The 16,654-nt window shown below is 42.4% G+C and overlaps 1 protein-coding gene across 10 annotated transcripts in view; it reads right to left on the reverse strand.

Moving 5' to 3' along the window:
* The window catches only part of PLEKHG1 (pleckstrin homology and RhoGEF domain containing G1), a 139,462-nt gene that overhangs the window by 31,391 nt on the left and 91,417 nt on the right, over positions 1–16,654 (reverse strand). For all 10 annotated transcript variants that reach the window (XM_075498997.1, XM_075498996.1, XM_075498993.1 and 7 more), the window contains one exon: positions 581–681. In XM_075498997.1, coding sequence (XP_075355112.1) covers positions 581–681 — 101 coding nt within the window. The remainder of the gene's footprint in view (positions 1–580; positions 682–16,654) is intronic.

Raw genomic sequence — 16,654 nt, forward strand, 5'->3', positions numbered from 1 at the left:
AACTGCAGATACTGCAGGTCCCACACAATGTGGCACTAGCTATACAAGCCAGAAATTTTACTTCAGGATCCCATCTGCGGAGTTTTAGAGAAGGCTGTAAAGATACTGAACAGAAGCCTTCAATAAATGGAAAGGTACTTGAACATAGTTTTGAGAAATTAATTTAGGGAGTCCCTAGTAGTATAAAACACTATAAATGCCAGATCTGGGTGATGTATATTGGTACACAAAAGGACCCAATACAATGGGAACAAAACGACATCTCTTTAGTAAGGCAAGAATTTCATTCACAGTGGTCTTGCATTAGGCTCAGTTAGGGCACAGAGCAGGTTAGGCTTAAATTCATGGAAATACCCAGCATGAAAACGAAAAAAGTAAATGCAGACCACATTTGATTCATAAAATAAACAGCAAAAAAAATCTGATCTCAGCAAACCAACCCTGCTGAGAATCAAAGATAGACCATTTCTCAATTTATATGTCTTGGCTGTATCAAAGTAATAGAGTAATTGCCTGGCTTGCTCCCTCCCCATTAAGGCAGGCTATGGAACTGTTTTCATTTAGTTAAGCATGAATTTACCTGTTGAAATGGTAGATATCCCGTATGTTTCCAAACAGGGCTGATCGCTCTTCTGTCCCCAGGGAGAGCTTGGTCTGGTCAGTGATACAGTCGAGGTAATCCTACAAGAGAAATGAGAAGGAGGCCTTCAGACATTTCCTCCTTTTCTAGATCAGTAAAAGGAGCTATGCTTTATTGTACAAGATGAGTCTCTTCATATCAGTTTCACCTTATTATTACAGTATAGTACAGTAAAGCCTTCAGTAGCCCCTCTGTGAACAGTCACTCTATTATGAAAGGTAGCAGTGCTTATCTGTTCATTGAAACCAAGAAAATAACAAAAGACTGAACGCTAAGTTATAGCCCTGAGACGGGACAGCCAACATTTCCCTTGCTACTGATACACAAATGTATTCAGATTTCATTCACAATGACAGTTTAATTGATCATTTAACTGGCTCAAAGACAAAAAAAAGTAAAAATAAGAGATTAAGAATGTAATTTAATGCAGTCTTAGTAACAGAAAACCTATATAATGAAGAGCAAAAAGCATACAAGCAACACAGGCTCAGAAAAGCAACCACTGCAAAATTTTTTTTTTTTTTTTAAATCACTGTTAAGAAAACAATGCAGAGTTTGTAGAGGACAGATCTCAATGTATATATGTGCATGCAATTTAACCACACATACAGTTACATTGCAAATTACATTGCTATACATTCTAGCAAAGATTTCCTTTTGCATTTACAGGAGTCATAGTGTCTCATCCAGGGACTTTAATTGAATAGGAACAAGACGCTAGAAAAAGCTCAGATCAGCAGTGTTCTGGGAGAACAACTTTCCCATGTCTTCCCTCACTTTGATAAGAGCTCAGCTCCTGAAGTGTCACCTTTCATTCTGTTGCTGCTACAGTATTAAAATTTCTCAGATAAGGGCAAACAAATCCAGCAGGCTATTTAACTAACTACAATTCATAAACCAAGAAACCCAATGTGCTGCCACATTCATGAAGAAATTCTGCTGGAGGACGGAAATAAAGAAAAAGTGAAAACAGCTGAAACAATGCGAAATAAAAATAAATAAAATCCCTTAGCCTGGGGCTAGACAACGTGGTGTGGCAATCTCCCAAAAGCAACACAGCATTCCACGGCGCTGCAAGGAAGGAGCCCTGCAAAACATCAACGAGACCATGAAACCTTCTAAGATATAACTGTGTTCCAGAGTCATAAAGAAAAAGGTATTATAGAACACATACATTGGCCAAGACTTATTCTCTATGTTAATGCCATGAAGACAAAGGGTTTGGATCAACCATGGATCTGACTTTTGGATTTTAGATGCCCTCATAAGGAAGGTTAAGAATCGCAGCGCTTGAACCTCTGTCCCCATATCCTTCTTTCCAACTGAAATAGAGTCAGCAGAGTCACAGGTGTAACCAAGATTCAGGTTTAGGTACCAGTAGGCTTTCCTGCCCCCTATCCCTATCCTAATGCTCAATAACCCACACTCTTCCATCACCTCCAGTTGAAGATACCCCTCATCACCCCCAAAACTCAGTATTTTTTGCCAAGGGAAAGCAAGCAAGCCTATTTCAAGGCCACCTCGGTGTCTTTAAGAAGAGCAACAAGTGGCAGCGGGCAGGCAAGCAGGCAGGTCCCCGGAGAGCCATCTCATCTCTTCTGTGATGGCATCTGAGCTGTACTCTACCTTCTCTCCTAGCTGACAGCAGCCTCATAGTCCAAACTCGTCCTTGAAACATATTTGTGCAGTAAGTCATTGGAACCGCATCCCTGGGACTCCCTGAACTTGCCCTTGGCTTTTTATTTACACTCAGAAGCTGCAGAAGAGTAAAAGGTTTGGGATGGTGAGGCAGGCAGGACTGCAGCATGCAATACACTAGGTCAAAGGCAGAAGCACATGATAGATTGAGGGCTACTCCAGTGATGGCAGTAAATAAATAACCTTTTCTGCCCACTAATACAAATCTGCATATGAAAACAAAGAACAAAAAAGCTCCAGTAGAATTGTGATCCTCTGAAAACATTTTTAGCACTGCAGGAACACTGCAGCACCCTGAGCTGGTATGACAGGGTGCATTGCAGAGGAATGGAAATCTTACAATATGTAGCATATTTGTTGAATAAAGAGGAGTTCCTTTCAAATTCATTCATCTCAGCATAGCTGGAGCTTGGCTTTCTTCAAAATAACAAACAGTCCACAGTTATTTCCAGCGTGGGAGACAGTGTTATAAGCATGACCTGGTTTGTGCTCCTTTTGTCCTCTTATCCCAGTTTTCCCCCCCATACGCATACTCTTCTCAGTCTGTTACCAACTCTTAGTAAGAAAGAGGGAACCAAGTACTTTCTAATGCTCCTGCCAAGCAGCAGCCTGCAGGTGCTCTGGCGGTTTTCCAGCATTCCCGTAGCGTATGCCAGGATCAGGTTATACCACACACCCGCAGCCTGTGCTCTCTTTTGCTAGAAGCTCCTTAAGACCGCGCTTCAGGCCCCCTTCTCCTCCCAGCATCAGATCAGAAACAAACCAGAAACTAATGGTTGGATTTGTGCTTACCTAGAGTAAAGGAAGACAGTTACTTGCTTAAAACGCTTGGGATTCAGAGGTACCTTGTATCTCACCTCATACTCCTAGGGAATCATACAGGATTTGGGGACTGCTTTCACGTTTTAGCTTTCTCTTTTTGTTAATATTGCTGACTTGAGGCTTGTGCAAGTCTGACAGCTACAGACATGTTTATGTTGCTGTTACACATGTAAGGGGATACCCGAGCTAGACACGAAGTGCTTAACGTGGCACTGACAGTAGGGTAGTCACAGCAGCAAAAAGCTTCAGATACCTGTGTTTATGTGAAAGAGGTGGACATTGGACGGTCTTGACACAGTGCTCTGATGAAGTCCAGGCACAGTGTGCTCTCATAAAGGCTTCATGAACTCATCCAGGAAACAGATGCAGTATTGGCATATAATGTCCTCTGCAAGGACACCACAGGCAGATCAAAGCTACCCAGCCACGGGTTTTTTCCTAATTGTTTCTTAGCAAATTGTACTTTACCCCCATGGTAGTCACTGTAACCTCCTGCAGCGTATCAACAGCTGTTATCATCTGAAGCCGTAATGAAAGGTTTGGAGCTACAAGATAACAGGGGAGGCTGCAACCCTAATGACACGGTGCAGAAATCAATGAAATTTATCAGGACAGAGTACCAGCCTTATTCACTTTATTTGTTTCTTGCCAGCATCTATGGACCCTCTGTCAGCACCGAATGATTTGTTTATAACCTTTGCCTTCACTAGCCTTTTATGGCTTCTCTGCAGTTATGGCAAAAACATTTAGCTTACTTTATAGGAGAAAAAAAACCCACAAATGCCAGTCTCCTTAGATTGATTTATGGAGCAAGGTTTGTTCTAATGGTATCGCACAATTTTTCCATCCTATTTCCTGAAACTCTCCAAAAACTAGAAGAATCTTGCCAGACTGCCCTGCCTTCCTTGCTGGGTTTGACATTCTCCCCATTTGTCTTTCATCATGCCAAATCCATCAGAAGGAATGTCTGTTAGAAGCTGCATATCCTGACTACCGTCTCCTCCTCCATAATCACACAAAAAAGATTTCTAGAGGAAAAAAATGATGACAATGCTAACCTCAGAGGCTAAAAAAATAATTATAGGAATTGGAAATGAGAGAAAGCTGTCAAGAAAAGGACAAAATGAGCAAAAATATCTTCACATATTGATTAAACTCATTTTTTCCGTGACCAAGCTTTAGAAACTGAACTCAAATTAGTGGGACATTTTCATTTAGCCACCCAGGTTTTCCTTTGAAAACAGACACATACTTAGCTTTAAAAACAGACTACAGGCTGAACAATAATAAGTCAGCCATTAGTATGGCCATGTTAAAATTACACATTCAAATGAGTAATGTTAATGGTAATGTTAACATGGTAACGCCAAAAAAAAAAAGGGTAAAAGCCACATTGCCTTGTAAAACAAGAATCAATTTTTATCCTGCCCTGCAAGAAACATACATACTATAAAAGTTCTTAGTAATCCCTTTACAGGGCAGGACTGTGCATATATGGATATTACCAAAGATAAGCGAAATTGTTGAAAGAGCAACGTTGTTGCATATGTACACCTTTACCAAGAGGCAGGCACACAAGACACTGAAAATCTGATTAAAAATCAAAACCAAAAAAAAGAAGGAAAAAAGGATTCTACCCACCAGGAAACTTTGCTTTCCAGTGCTTAAACACAGGCTGCAGGAGAAAGCAAAGCTGCTGTACATCTCTGGACTTCAGCAGCATGCTCTTTGGCTCTAGAGCTGAGGACTTATATCAGGAAAACTCAGTCTCTGACCAAAAAATGCTTAAAAAAGGTACTTATCAAAACTCCAATGACTTCTAGTGTTGCAGCCTGGAGGAGGAATATGTAATATTATATCAAGCAGGACCTAAATCCAGGCAGTGCCATAACATCACTCAGACCCCAGTTTTCTGATATTCCCTAGATCTGTGCTACTGATAAGGCAGCTTTTACTCCTAGATGCTATACCATACTCATGGCATATTTTTGCCTGACTCCCCTCTACCCAGCACAGATGCACATAGCCCAAATCAGATGGCTGTGCTGACAGGAACCGCTGAAATGGTTCAGCAGCCTGGGCCACCTAGGCACTATTTCCACACTGCTTTGAGGAAAAGGCTGCAGGTCAGGAGGAAAACACACCACAAACTGGATCCTGTTTGTAGCTTGCTAGCTAAAGCCATGCTGACCAAACCAGCTACATACTTGTAACCAAAGAGAAAGCTGGGCAACAGTTGTACAACAGAATAACCACTATAACATGCTCCCCATCGGTAATTCCGCCAATTACATAGGTAATTATAACCGGTACCAACTCCCCTTTTGCCTGAATTTTTTTCTATTCTTTTTTCTTATTATTTATTTTATTTACAGATTTATCTGGCACGTACAGCAACATACTCTGAATGCCTTGTGGGTCAAAAAATAGCGTACCATCCACAACAGGTGGCCAAGGATGCTGAATTCTGGTCAGAGCAGGTCACTGCAGCTCTCTTCAATTATCCAAAGTACAGCTGTACGCTGCAAACCAAAAGTGCACCTGTAATCCATACATACTTTGCTTTCTTGCTCTGGTTCCTTTGGCTATAGGAGTCCAAGGACTGATTGCGACCTAAATCAAATCCACCTCCTTCCCATATCAAACCCTTTTGTCAGGATCTCTCCTTAAAACACATAATTATCTTGGTTGTCATCACCTTGTATGATGGAAGAGGACAAGCCCGCTACTTTAGTGCGGGTCTCCTGTAATTTGTACAGTGGTTTACTTGGAGACCCCTGTAACAAAACATTTCATGCAGCCAAACATAAACTTAACACATTTCTGACTGCTTTCCTCCCCTCATCTTCTGTCTTCCATATACTTCCTCTTCGGTCTCTGTAACCAGTCAAAACTGGTCACTTATCTACACAGCAGCCTTATTTTGACTGAAACCATCCTTCCCTTCTGAGAGTGAAAATGCTTGCCCCGTTGCTCTTAAAACCATTTGCCACCTCCCATCCCATGTCAAAGCCCTTGCCATTTTCAGCGCTCCAGAGACAGCCTGGCATGTTCCCACGTGGCAGGCAGAAATCCATGCCCGTCAAGATAATTAGCGTCCTTAAGCCCCCACTTCTGAAACTCCTCCGTAGGAGAAGCAGAAGTGGCAGCAGCTCCGCTTCAATGTCTTACCTGTATTGATTCAACAGAGAGGGGAGGAACTTTTCAAATGCTCTTTTCTCTGATGGCGAGAATTTCCTACCTGGCAGCAAGCATCTCTCGTTCCCCCGTAACACAACCACTAACCCAGGCTGCACGTAACACAATCACATTGTCATACAGTAGGCTAATAGAGCTTAATACTTATATTTAACTAACAGGCATATTGTTAACTGTAGATGCGGTTTGAGTGCCATAAAAATCAGAACCATATTTTATTTCTGCTACAGATGTTGCACATTAATGATGCCAGTAAATCAAAACCCCAAAAATGCTTGTGCTGTCCACCATGTAGCTTCTCTACATGTAAAACCAGAAAATTAAACAAAGAAGGAAATTTCTGCGAGCATGTTTTTTCCACCTTCTACTTTTTGTGGAAAATGGGAGGGGGTGGGGGATGGTATTTTAGTGGGGTTTTTTTTAAAAGACATCTGAAGCAGGAAAACCCTCACATCAGCCAAAGCATGGACAAGTCTGAAAGACCAGCACCTGTCTGAGGCTATGCACGGCACAGCACGGCCCTGCCACCAACCGACTGCCAAAGCCAGGGGCTTTCTGAGGACAACACAGACTTGGAGACGCAGCCTCCTCTGCTCACTTCAGCAACAGGAGCAGAAAGCTCCTGGGCTCCGTGCGCTTCCTGCTCCCTTTTCCATTCCCTTTACGTCCCTCGGTACCTTGTACGTAAGGCTGCCACTTGCCAGCGCTAGCAAAGCTCTGCCCTTGTGGGAAACTTGGCTCCACTGGGCCTCAGTTGTGGGCTCCGAAGCACCCAGCTCCGTGCTGGCAGGGTACTGACCCTGCTGCCATCAAGGGAGAAGGGTGAGGAGAATACCTGCCACCACTGACAGCCAGCAAGCCTCCAAACGGGAATGGCTGAAGTAATCCGTATGCTTTATATAATCTGTTACTAGAGGTGGTTTGCGATGGATTTCTTTCCTCTGCGATGTCCGCGCCGAAGAGCGGGGTCTCTGAACTGGCAGGAGGCCACCCCACTGGCATCAGTCCTCTCCCCAGGCCCTGGGTGGAGGTGGCGGAGGAAGCCATACCGCACTCACCTGTGTTTATGACCAGCTTCCTCAGTTTACCCAACTTACACATGCAGTTGGCTCACACGCAGCCTGTGGATAACAGCAATAAAGCAGGCGTGATGCAGTAAGATGATACTTTGCTGACTGCGTGTAGAAAGGGCAAAGATTGATGGTGAGAGCACTCATGAGAACATGGTATGAAGGAAGACTAAAAATAGAGAAGCACATCTAAGTTTTCTTTCCACTGTTTAATGTTGCAGAGTAAGGGGATCATGACAGAATTCTCCCTACACTTTCCACAGTTAGGGGTCTGCAAATAAGTTAAGTTAAAGTTAAGTTGAAGTTACCAGTATTAACTTATTACATTTTACCTACAGAAGAGAAGGGGAAGAAAAAAATTTTTTTTTCACGTAGCTATTCTTGAGTGACAGATTTTCTATAATCAACATGAATTCCTCACCTATATTATAGATGTTAAAACACTGCCCCATTTACAGATATTAAGGACTGGAAGCAGTGACCCCTAGTAGGTCCCCTTGGCTTCATCCACATGCATGGAAAGCCAGAGGGGGAGTACGTGTCAGCCAAAATTAGCAGTGAGGAATTCCTGAGTCCTAACACTATGCCTTGCACCTCTAAAACGCACGCTTTCTTTGGTTTAGGCTGCCTTTGAACAGTTGTGCCCGTATAGAACACGAGCGCAGGTGGGGTTGTATACAAAGTCAGACGTTTCTAGGGCACATCAATGTCAACAGCAGAACAGTCAGGAGATCTTGTCACAGGACTTCAAGTTGTCAGAGCACAGCTAGTCCCAGGAACTGAACTGAAGCATTTGCCCTGGGAAACTCTGTCAGCAAGAGGTCCCTCAACTCTCCCTAGGCTGTCGCACTGAGTGCATCCATAGGGTCCCTGGGCTAGGACAACAGCCTCGCTGCTGTGCACGGCTGGGAGGTAGCAGCATGGCTTTCTGCAGCTGTGCTTTCCCCCGACCGCTTTAGAGCCCGAGCCTCTAAAGCAGGCTCTGCATGCCCCTGCCTCAGTGCCAGAAGATGCCCACGTCAGCTTCCAGCACTGCCCCACAGCTCCCTCCTAGGACTGGAGTGGAAGGAGGTACACGTCCTACAATGCCTGCTCCTCCAGTGTAGGGTTTTATGCGCTTTCTTTTTGCCCAATGACCGCTTTCTTCTTGTGTCGTCTTTGTCCCATGAGCCATTTTAGAAGGAATGCTGTGTCTACGAAGCTCTCTGGAGGGTCAAAGCCTGCGACCAGCTGATCCAGCGTTGAACTGCCAGCCTGCTTGGATCGACTGCTTTCATGGATTTTGCCTTCTTTGCTGAAGTGAATTTTTGCTCTAGTGAAACACAATCAAAGTTCAATAATATTCCCCGTTCAACTGCAGGAATTTCATGCCAAAATCTCCCATCTGAAAAAGACACCTTGGAAGGCAGGCTGTCAATTAAATCAAACTGTGATTTGATACAGATGCACTAAAAGCACTCATAAGCTGAAACTGGGATTCATGGATTGTACACAGACAAGTTCCCTAAATTGTCCATCATCTGTAAAGACGATATGGGTAAATCACTGGGAACAGAAACTCACATGTAACCCCAGTTAGACACTTCAGCACACTAAATTACTGAAGTTATAACCCACTGGATTAAAACCACGTCCCACGTTTCTCTTCAGATACCAGCCAGCACCCACTGCTAAATCACAGCTACAGGAATTTTTCCCAGAAGCTGGCACTCAGAATCGCTGCTCAGAGGTACAGTAAGAGGCAAGTTCAGAGAGCGGATGGAGATCATGGGATGCTAACAAATGCTACCAGTAGTTTACTGACACTTCATTAAAGAGCTATGTGAGGCTCCCATCCAACCAACTTCCTAAAGTTAAGAGGAAACACAGAAGAAATAAGCTACAGTAATGAGGACAGCCAAATGAAAACATTAAACAGTAATTAGGATGTCAAATAGTTTGAGGTTGCTAGGCAGATGAAGTAGATACTCTGAAGATTTCTAAATCTAAGCCTGCAACTGAGGCTTGACATCATGGGTGTCAATCATCATCATCATTCAATAACCTAGAGCTTTTTTAAAAAGTGCCAGCTGAAAATGTTTAATAATTATAAATTTAAAAAATTATATAATCTCAAAGTTCATCAGGACATCTATAAATTAATTCTCACAACATGGCTTAGTTGGTCTGACTATAACCTTATTGAACCATAGTCAAACAAAGCACAGAGAATTATTAAGGCATATTTAGCCTCTGAATGTGTGAATCATCCAGGAAAGGAACCTGAGTCTTGTGCTGTAGACCCTTGCCCTGTTAAATAAACTCTCCCCAATTTGTAAGGCAAATGAATGCTAACATTTTTTAAAGGAGATCTTGATATGCTTACAAGTTAAATGAGACATTCCAGAAGCGAGATGTCTATTTTAAAACAGAAGAAGGGAAACTGAAAGAGTCTGTTTTCCAAAGAATGAAAATGCAAACCCGGCATAATGGAGAAAATCTGCACACATCCTAAACACACATTTATCTTAACCTTAGTAACCCCATGATTCCCAAAGACTTACGGATGGCTTTTATTATTAATATATAAACAGCAATGAAATGGAAGCTTATAGTAGTGGGTGGTTTGCAAGTAAAAACTTCTAAAAGTGTCTTATTTGCAGAATGTTCTTCTCATGAAACCACAAAAAATAGCAGCTACCTCCACACCTAATCTGTGGCGACAGCAGAAAAAAGAGAGAGAGAGAGAGAGAGAGAGACTGCTGTGTGGTTTGTTAAGCCTTCAGGTTTAAGGTCATGGATTACTAGAAGAACACCGTTCACTGACAAGTAATATTTAATAACAATATTATAAGAAATTTAAAAGTGGTCAAACATTTCCATGGACCAAAATGGAAATGGCGATAATAAACAAATAAAATTCCAGAAACTATGGTGTGGCTGGAAACGCAGAGATTTGTTTGGCTTTAAGATATCACTTTCAAATTTTGTAATTTCTTTACAGAAATCCCAATCATTCTGCAAAAAATGTATCATCTTACTAAAATATTTAAATATTTACCAAAAATTTTGCAGCATAAGCTGCGCTTCCGCTCTCAGACCTATTCCTCCCAGTTTTGCTGTCCACCCTCTACAAACTTGCTGCTTTCCCAGAGCTGCTGCTCTGTAGAGCTCCTCATCCGCTGCTAGTGAGCAACAGCAAGCCGGAGGGCAGAGGTGAACAGATCTCCCTTTTGTTACTTTCTAAATTCCAGAAGGGCTCTACACATCCCACTAACGAGGGACACGGCCTCCCGCTCCAGCCTCGGCACAGCCACGGGAGCAGAGTTTCACTCCCGGAGCCCCCTGCCCAGCACCGGCACTCTTAAATGGCGCACTCCGTATTTAACTACATCTTCCCCTTGCCTCCGCTCTCCCAAAAGAAAAAAGCTTTCCAGAACAGAATATTAACTTTCAGCCTTTTATCTATATTCATTCGCATTTAGAAAGCGGGTAGGAGGTTGCAAACAGCACAGTTGAGTGATTTATGCCCTGCTGCAAGAAAAGGGAGGACAAGAGCAGCGGCAGCCAGGCTTTTTGGCAATTCTGCAGCTCCCTGGAAGAGCAGCAGCCCTCCCTGCCGCTTCTCTCCCACCCAGAGCTTGAGAAAGGCTCACTGTACATTTATAGACAGCTCATTTATTACTGCAGTATAACTCACTCTTTTGTGCTGTCCAAACACAGAGCTGACCTTAACTCAAACACAAAGTTATGGCCATATATTTGTGCTGTCTTAACGTATGCAGTCCCAGCCATACGGTGAAGCTTTGCAATCACCTGACAAAGACGGTCCTTGTCCCAACAAGTTTCTACAATCTAGCTGTAAGATAAGAACTGGATGCAAAGTACAGGTGGAGGAAACACAAGGCAGCGATGACATTTTATTCAGTGTCTTTCAAATACTTGGGAACGTGCTGAATGAAAGAAATTTATGAATGTTACCAGCAGAAATAAGACTGAAGTAGTGTTGATGCAGATAAGAAAAAACACGCATCAGTATATTTAACCCTGGCTTTGTGTATTTCCCATGAGGTTAGCTTACAAACAGCTCCCTGTTCATGCCACCACATAAGCAGTTGCCTTCACCACATAAGCAGTTGCCTTCACCACATAAGCAGTTTGTTAGGTTACTTGTGGTTGTTCACAACACAATATATTCCTACTGTAGAGCTATAAAACATCTTTTTCCAAAGCCCAGAATCCTTCTCACGTTCCCAAAAAACAAGGTTTGGGATTTGTTTCTGCTTTTGTTTTGGTTTCATTAAAGGGTACATATGATGAGAAGCTTAAAGCATACATAGCCAGCAAAACAGTTTTGTTCAAGATCTTGGAATTTCAGAAACCACCTCATCTAAAACTATTTAAGACACAAACACAAACAACAGTTTGTGTATGCTTCCATCACTTTAGGTTGCTTTAGGATGTTAAATATGGCTCACATCCAGGAAGCAAGAAGTCCACAGGGAAAACTGAATAGTCCTACTGCGTCAGAAGAAAGAAGTCGGATTTACTTTAGGTATTTCTTTAAGGGTAGCCAGAACAGCTGCCTACACCTGTTTGGTAACATACTTCGTGGTGTTCCTAGATACCTCAACAGTCTCCACTGTGGATTAGGGTCCTGATTTTTAAACAGCAACTCCAGAAACAAAACAAAACACTGACATTCTCCAATACAGCCGCTTCCAAATTGATTACAGATTTTTTTAAGTGGAACATTTTTCTGCTCCAATTTATACTGCTGTAAGTCTGTTTAAACTCCACAGACTTCAAGAAGGTCTCTTATATATGTACCGAGATCCTCAAGCACAATTTCCTTTCAGCTATCATATCTCAATACTACCGGAGAAAACTCCCCTTGCTTTTAAGCCAAGCTTTCCCTAAGGAGGGCAATCGGAATTTGACACAGCTCTTCCTTCGTGGATGAAAAAACAGGCAGTGAGAAAGTTCATCAGCTCGAAACTGTAACAAATACCAATTGCAGTTAAACTTATGACTGTCATGACCATAATATTTGTTTTGCAGGTAATTTAAATTGCTCATCCAAATTTTCTAAAACCATAAGGATCAATCCCTCGTCAGAAAGGACAGCATGTGTCCTAATCTGCTTTTAACTGCTTTTTAAAGTCATAGCAAGACAAATTTCAAAGAAGGAAGAATCTCACTCTGAATATCACTGTTTTGCTTTAAATCTAAACTGAATGTCTTTTCTCTCTATATGGGACAGGCTCTGCAGCAGGCCCCAGAGAGGAGAGCCTGTTTCTAAATCATTACTCTGTTCATGAGGAAATTAAAAGTAAACTGCCTAAAAATCATGCATCCATCACCTGCGTTGTCTCTTCTGTGCTGAAGATTTAGGACAAATAAACTGAGTATGTCAGCAGTCTTTGTCAGACAGACCAGACTTGCAAAACTGCAGTGCCTATACATGAAGCTGAGGTATTGCTCCATAGCTTTAAAGCCACTGATACGGTACACTAACTTCTGGCCTTAATGCACTGAAGAAAAATACTAATTGTGAGAGCACACATCACTGCTCCCTATACTGAGTGAAATAAAAGCGACGAAAAACCTCAGAAGAATGCCATCATGACAGTCTGATGATTACAGCAGTACCATAAAATTCAGGATGCTTATACAGGAGGGATCGGTACATCCTCACACATCACAGTTATCTTCTCTATAACACTTGATAAACTTACCGTTGAAGCACCCTGTGAAGTTTCTCATCTACAAAATGCTCAAAAAGAGCAGCTCTACTAATTAAACCATTTCTTTTTGGTGGGTGCCAGAATTCTGTACTGCGAAACAGAGGTACTCTTCCAGAGTAACGTCTTCACGTGTAACTTATGTCAGCAATCTAAAGGTACCTTCCTCAGGCACGTAGGTTAGCAGCCATAGAAAAAGAGGTTGCAAATAGAAATTAAGTATAATGTGCGAACAAACATTATGGGATGCCTTAGCTATACTGGCATTCCTACCTTTTGAACCTAGGAGGAATTAACTTTCTCTTAAAGTTACGCTATCCAGCAACCCAGCGTACAAGCAGCTATGCTTTTACTAACACATCGCAAGAAGTGACAATGCGCACGCTGCAGTCTTCAGAGTTGTCTTTTTAACTAATTGCCTAATTGCCTAAAATCTAGAAAGAGACATCCTCTAACCGCTGCATCAGGAGGCAGGAAACCAGGAACAATAAAACTCCGATACTGACTTCCTCTCAGAAGGGCTTGCCTTAATCACTGGTGCCACAACACGTATCTACTGCAAATGTCCAGTACTTCCCCTTACAAGGCTTCCCCCCAGCCCCCCAAGGGGTATATAACTTCGACAGACATGCTCACCTCGGATGAAGCTTTCCATGCCAGAAACTTGCCTCCCTGCCGAGTTGTTTTAGGAGATTTCAGCAAAAGCATTCCCCCAGGCCTTTTTGAGAAAGAATGCCCTTTTTTGCTCATGTTGAAAAATTTTGGTGACCTTTCCCCCCCGAGAAGACAAGCACCCCCAGGCTGACTAGCAGGGACATGAACCATACCCTCACATCTCAAGGAGGGGCAGTAGCAGATTGGAGCATAATGGACACTGTGTCTGAGAGTATGCCTTTTGCTGTCTTTGTGCAAATCTCCCCATAGTTGACCATATTGCGGGGGGAGAAACCCCTCAAATTCGCATATCCCCAACAGGAACTTTTAGCAATAGCCCTTTGCATGTTTCAGCTCAGGCTTCACAAGGTCTTAACCCACAATTGCCATTCTTGGATGCTGCCAGTCACATCTGGTTCAGATCTGCTCCTCTGAAGCGAGAGCAGGGAAAAGCTTGTTCCGGTGTCTCAGTGACCCTCTGCAAACCTCATGCAGTGTGGAGAAGCATGCTGTGTGTAGTTCCAGGGCAGAGGAGACACAAAGGAGTCCTACTGAAAGATGGGAAGGAGAAAATGGGAACAAAGCTTGATGGATACCAGAAGATGGAGACTGAATGTTAGCAGAACTTAAGAGGACAGAAAAATTAGGAATGATGATGAAAATGTTGTCTGACCCACCAAGAGAACTATGGAAAGAGATCTGGAGTCAGCAGAGACTAAGAACATGGGAAAGAGAAAGACTAAAAAGTGATAAATCACATGAGGAAATGAGACAGTATGGACTGATGGGGAATTAGGATGGGATCTACTGAGAGAAGACTTAGGACACATGGGCGGGAAGACGGTAGGCAGAAGACTGTGCAGAGGAGAATGGGACTTTCTGGGTAAAAAGGCTTGAATGAGGACTCTTAAGTATAAAAAGAGGGGGCTGAGGACAAAAGATCTGGAGAGGAGATAGGACAGAGACTTCAACTAGTCCAGTAGGGACAGTTTAAAAAAAGTCATGTTTGGAGTGAAGATCAATCTCTGTTTGCATCAAATATTTGTGAAATGCACTGATAACGCATGCTTCGCTCCCCTCTAGTTACTGTATAGATGCCAACAACTTTTTACTGATATTATTTTATTGATAGGTGTTCTTATATCAAATGGCTGAGGTTCATGAGGTGGATGTAGATGTTCTCAACGGGCTGAGATCACTATGAGAGTGTATTTAATGTAACATGACAGATGCACACACTGTAACAGTGCATTTGCATTATTCCTTCATTTCGCAGAAGTAAAACACAAATGTGGATATCTTTTTCTACAGTTACAAGCATTTGTACAAATTATGAATATGGGCTTCTGACTCCTATGAACTGCAAGAGCAAAACACCTTTTTATTATAAACTCAGGGACAGCATTTTACTCAGGACAAAAAAAAAGTTACTTCAGTAAGTGACTCTAATTGAAGTTTATGCCTATTCTAACTAAATTACTACTTGAAAAAGTCAGGCTAGGTCCTGAAGAGGAGAAGGTCTGCAGGTTCTGCCCTGGCCAGTACACCTGTCAGCATGACACAAGCAGGAAGCAGAGGTATCCGATTTCTCATCACAAACTTGCCCAAAACACGCTTCAAGCTGTACTAATTCAAAATTTTAATTATGCTTAACAGATCATCTGATAAAATATACCAAACAATGGAAAAGTTCGCTCTATCTTTGTTACAATGCTTGCCTGTGCAAGAATCACAGCAGCATGCCTCAAAACAATCATAATTGAACTATTCTTCCAGGTCACAGACAAAATGGCTGTACTGGCTAGAAAAGCAGTTGTTTTTGAAGTATATCCTGGGGCAAAGGGAGCCAAATAGTGCCTGTACAGCCTCCTCTCACTCATCCTAAGCCCATGAAATACTTCTTATCAGCAGTTTAAAAGAAACCTGGAGAACCTCAACAGGTCTCCAGTATTGCTTAAAGATCACATTAGCCATGTCCCATGAAGTCGATTTCTACCTCCATCTACCAACTTGGTGCTGTTAATAACAAAGACCACCCAGATACTCAAAAGGCAATAGAAGCTATGCCTTTTTAGTTTATTTTTATTTATTTACTTATTAATGACCTAACAGCATTAGGTCAATAAAGGCATCAAAAAGGGTGAAATTCTATTTTCCCCCATTCACTCCATAGTCTTTTATGTCAGGCATGATAACGCTACATGTTCTAAGGATCACACAGGCTGAAAGGACACTGACCAAAATACTATGCTAGGCTAACTCTTATTGAGCTGACTTTGGATAAGATGAATGGTACCAGGATCCTACATGCAGCTTCACATCATCCATGTTAATTGGTCATTTGTGTACAGCTGTGTACGTTCTTTACATTTGTGTACAGCTAATCCTGGAAACCAGTTGCAGGCACGTGAAGGACAAGAAGGTAATCAAGAATAGTTAGCATGGATTCACCAAGGGGAAGCTGACCAGCCTGATAACCTTCTACGATTAAATGACTGGCTTGGTAGATGAGTGGAGAGCAGTGGATATGGTCTACCTTGACTTCAGAAAGGCTTTTGACACTCTCCCATAAGATCCTCATAGACAAGCTGATGAAGTACGTGTTGGGTCAGCAGGCACTGAGGTTGACTGAAAACTGGCTGAACAGACAGGCCCTGAGGGTGGTGACCAAAGGCACAAAATCTAGTTGGAGGCCAGTAACTAGCAGCATACCCCAGGGGTTAATACTGGGTCCAGTCCTGTTTAACATATTAATTAATGATCTGGATGATGGGAAAGAATGTGGATATATTAAAAAACCAAACCCAACCAACCAAACAAAACCCACAAAAAACCCCCACCAAAACCCC

This window comes from Mycteria americana, chromosome 3 (assembly GCF_035582795.1).
Source record: "Mycteria americana isolate JAX WOST 10 ecotype Jacksonville Zoo and Gardens chromosome 3, USCA_MyAme_1.0, whole genome shotgun sequence".
NCBI lineage: Eukaryota > Metazoa > Chordata > Aves > Ciconiiformes > Ciconiidae > Mycteria > Mycteria americana.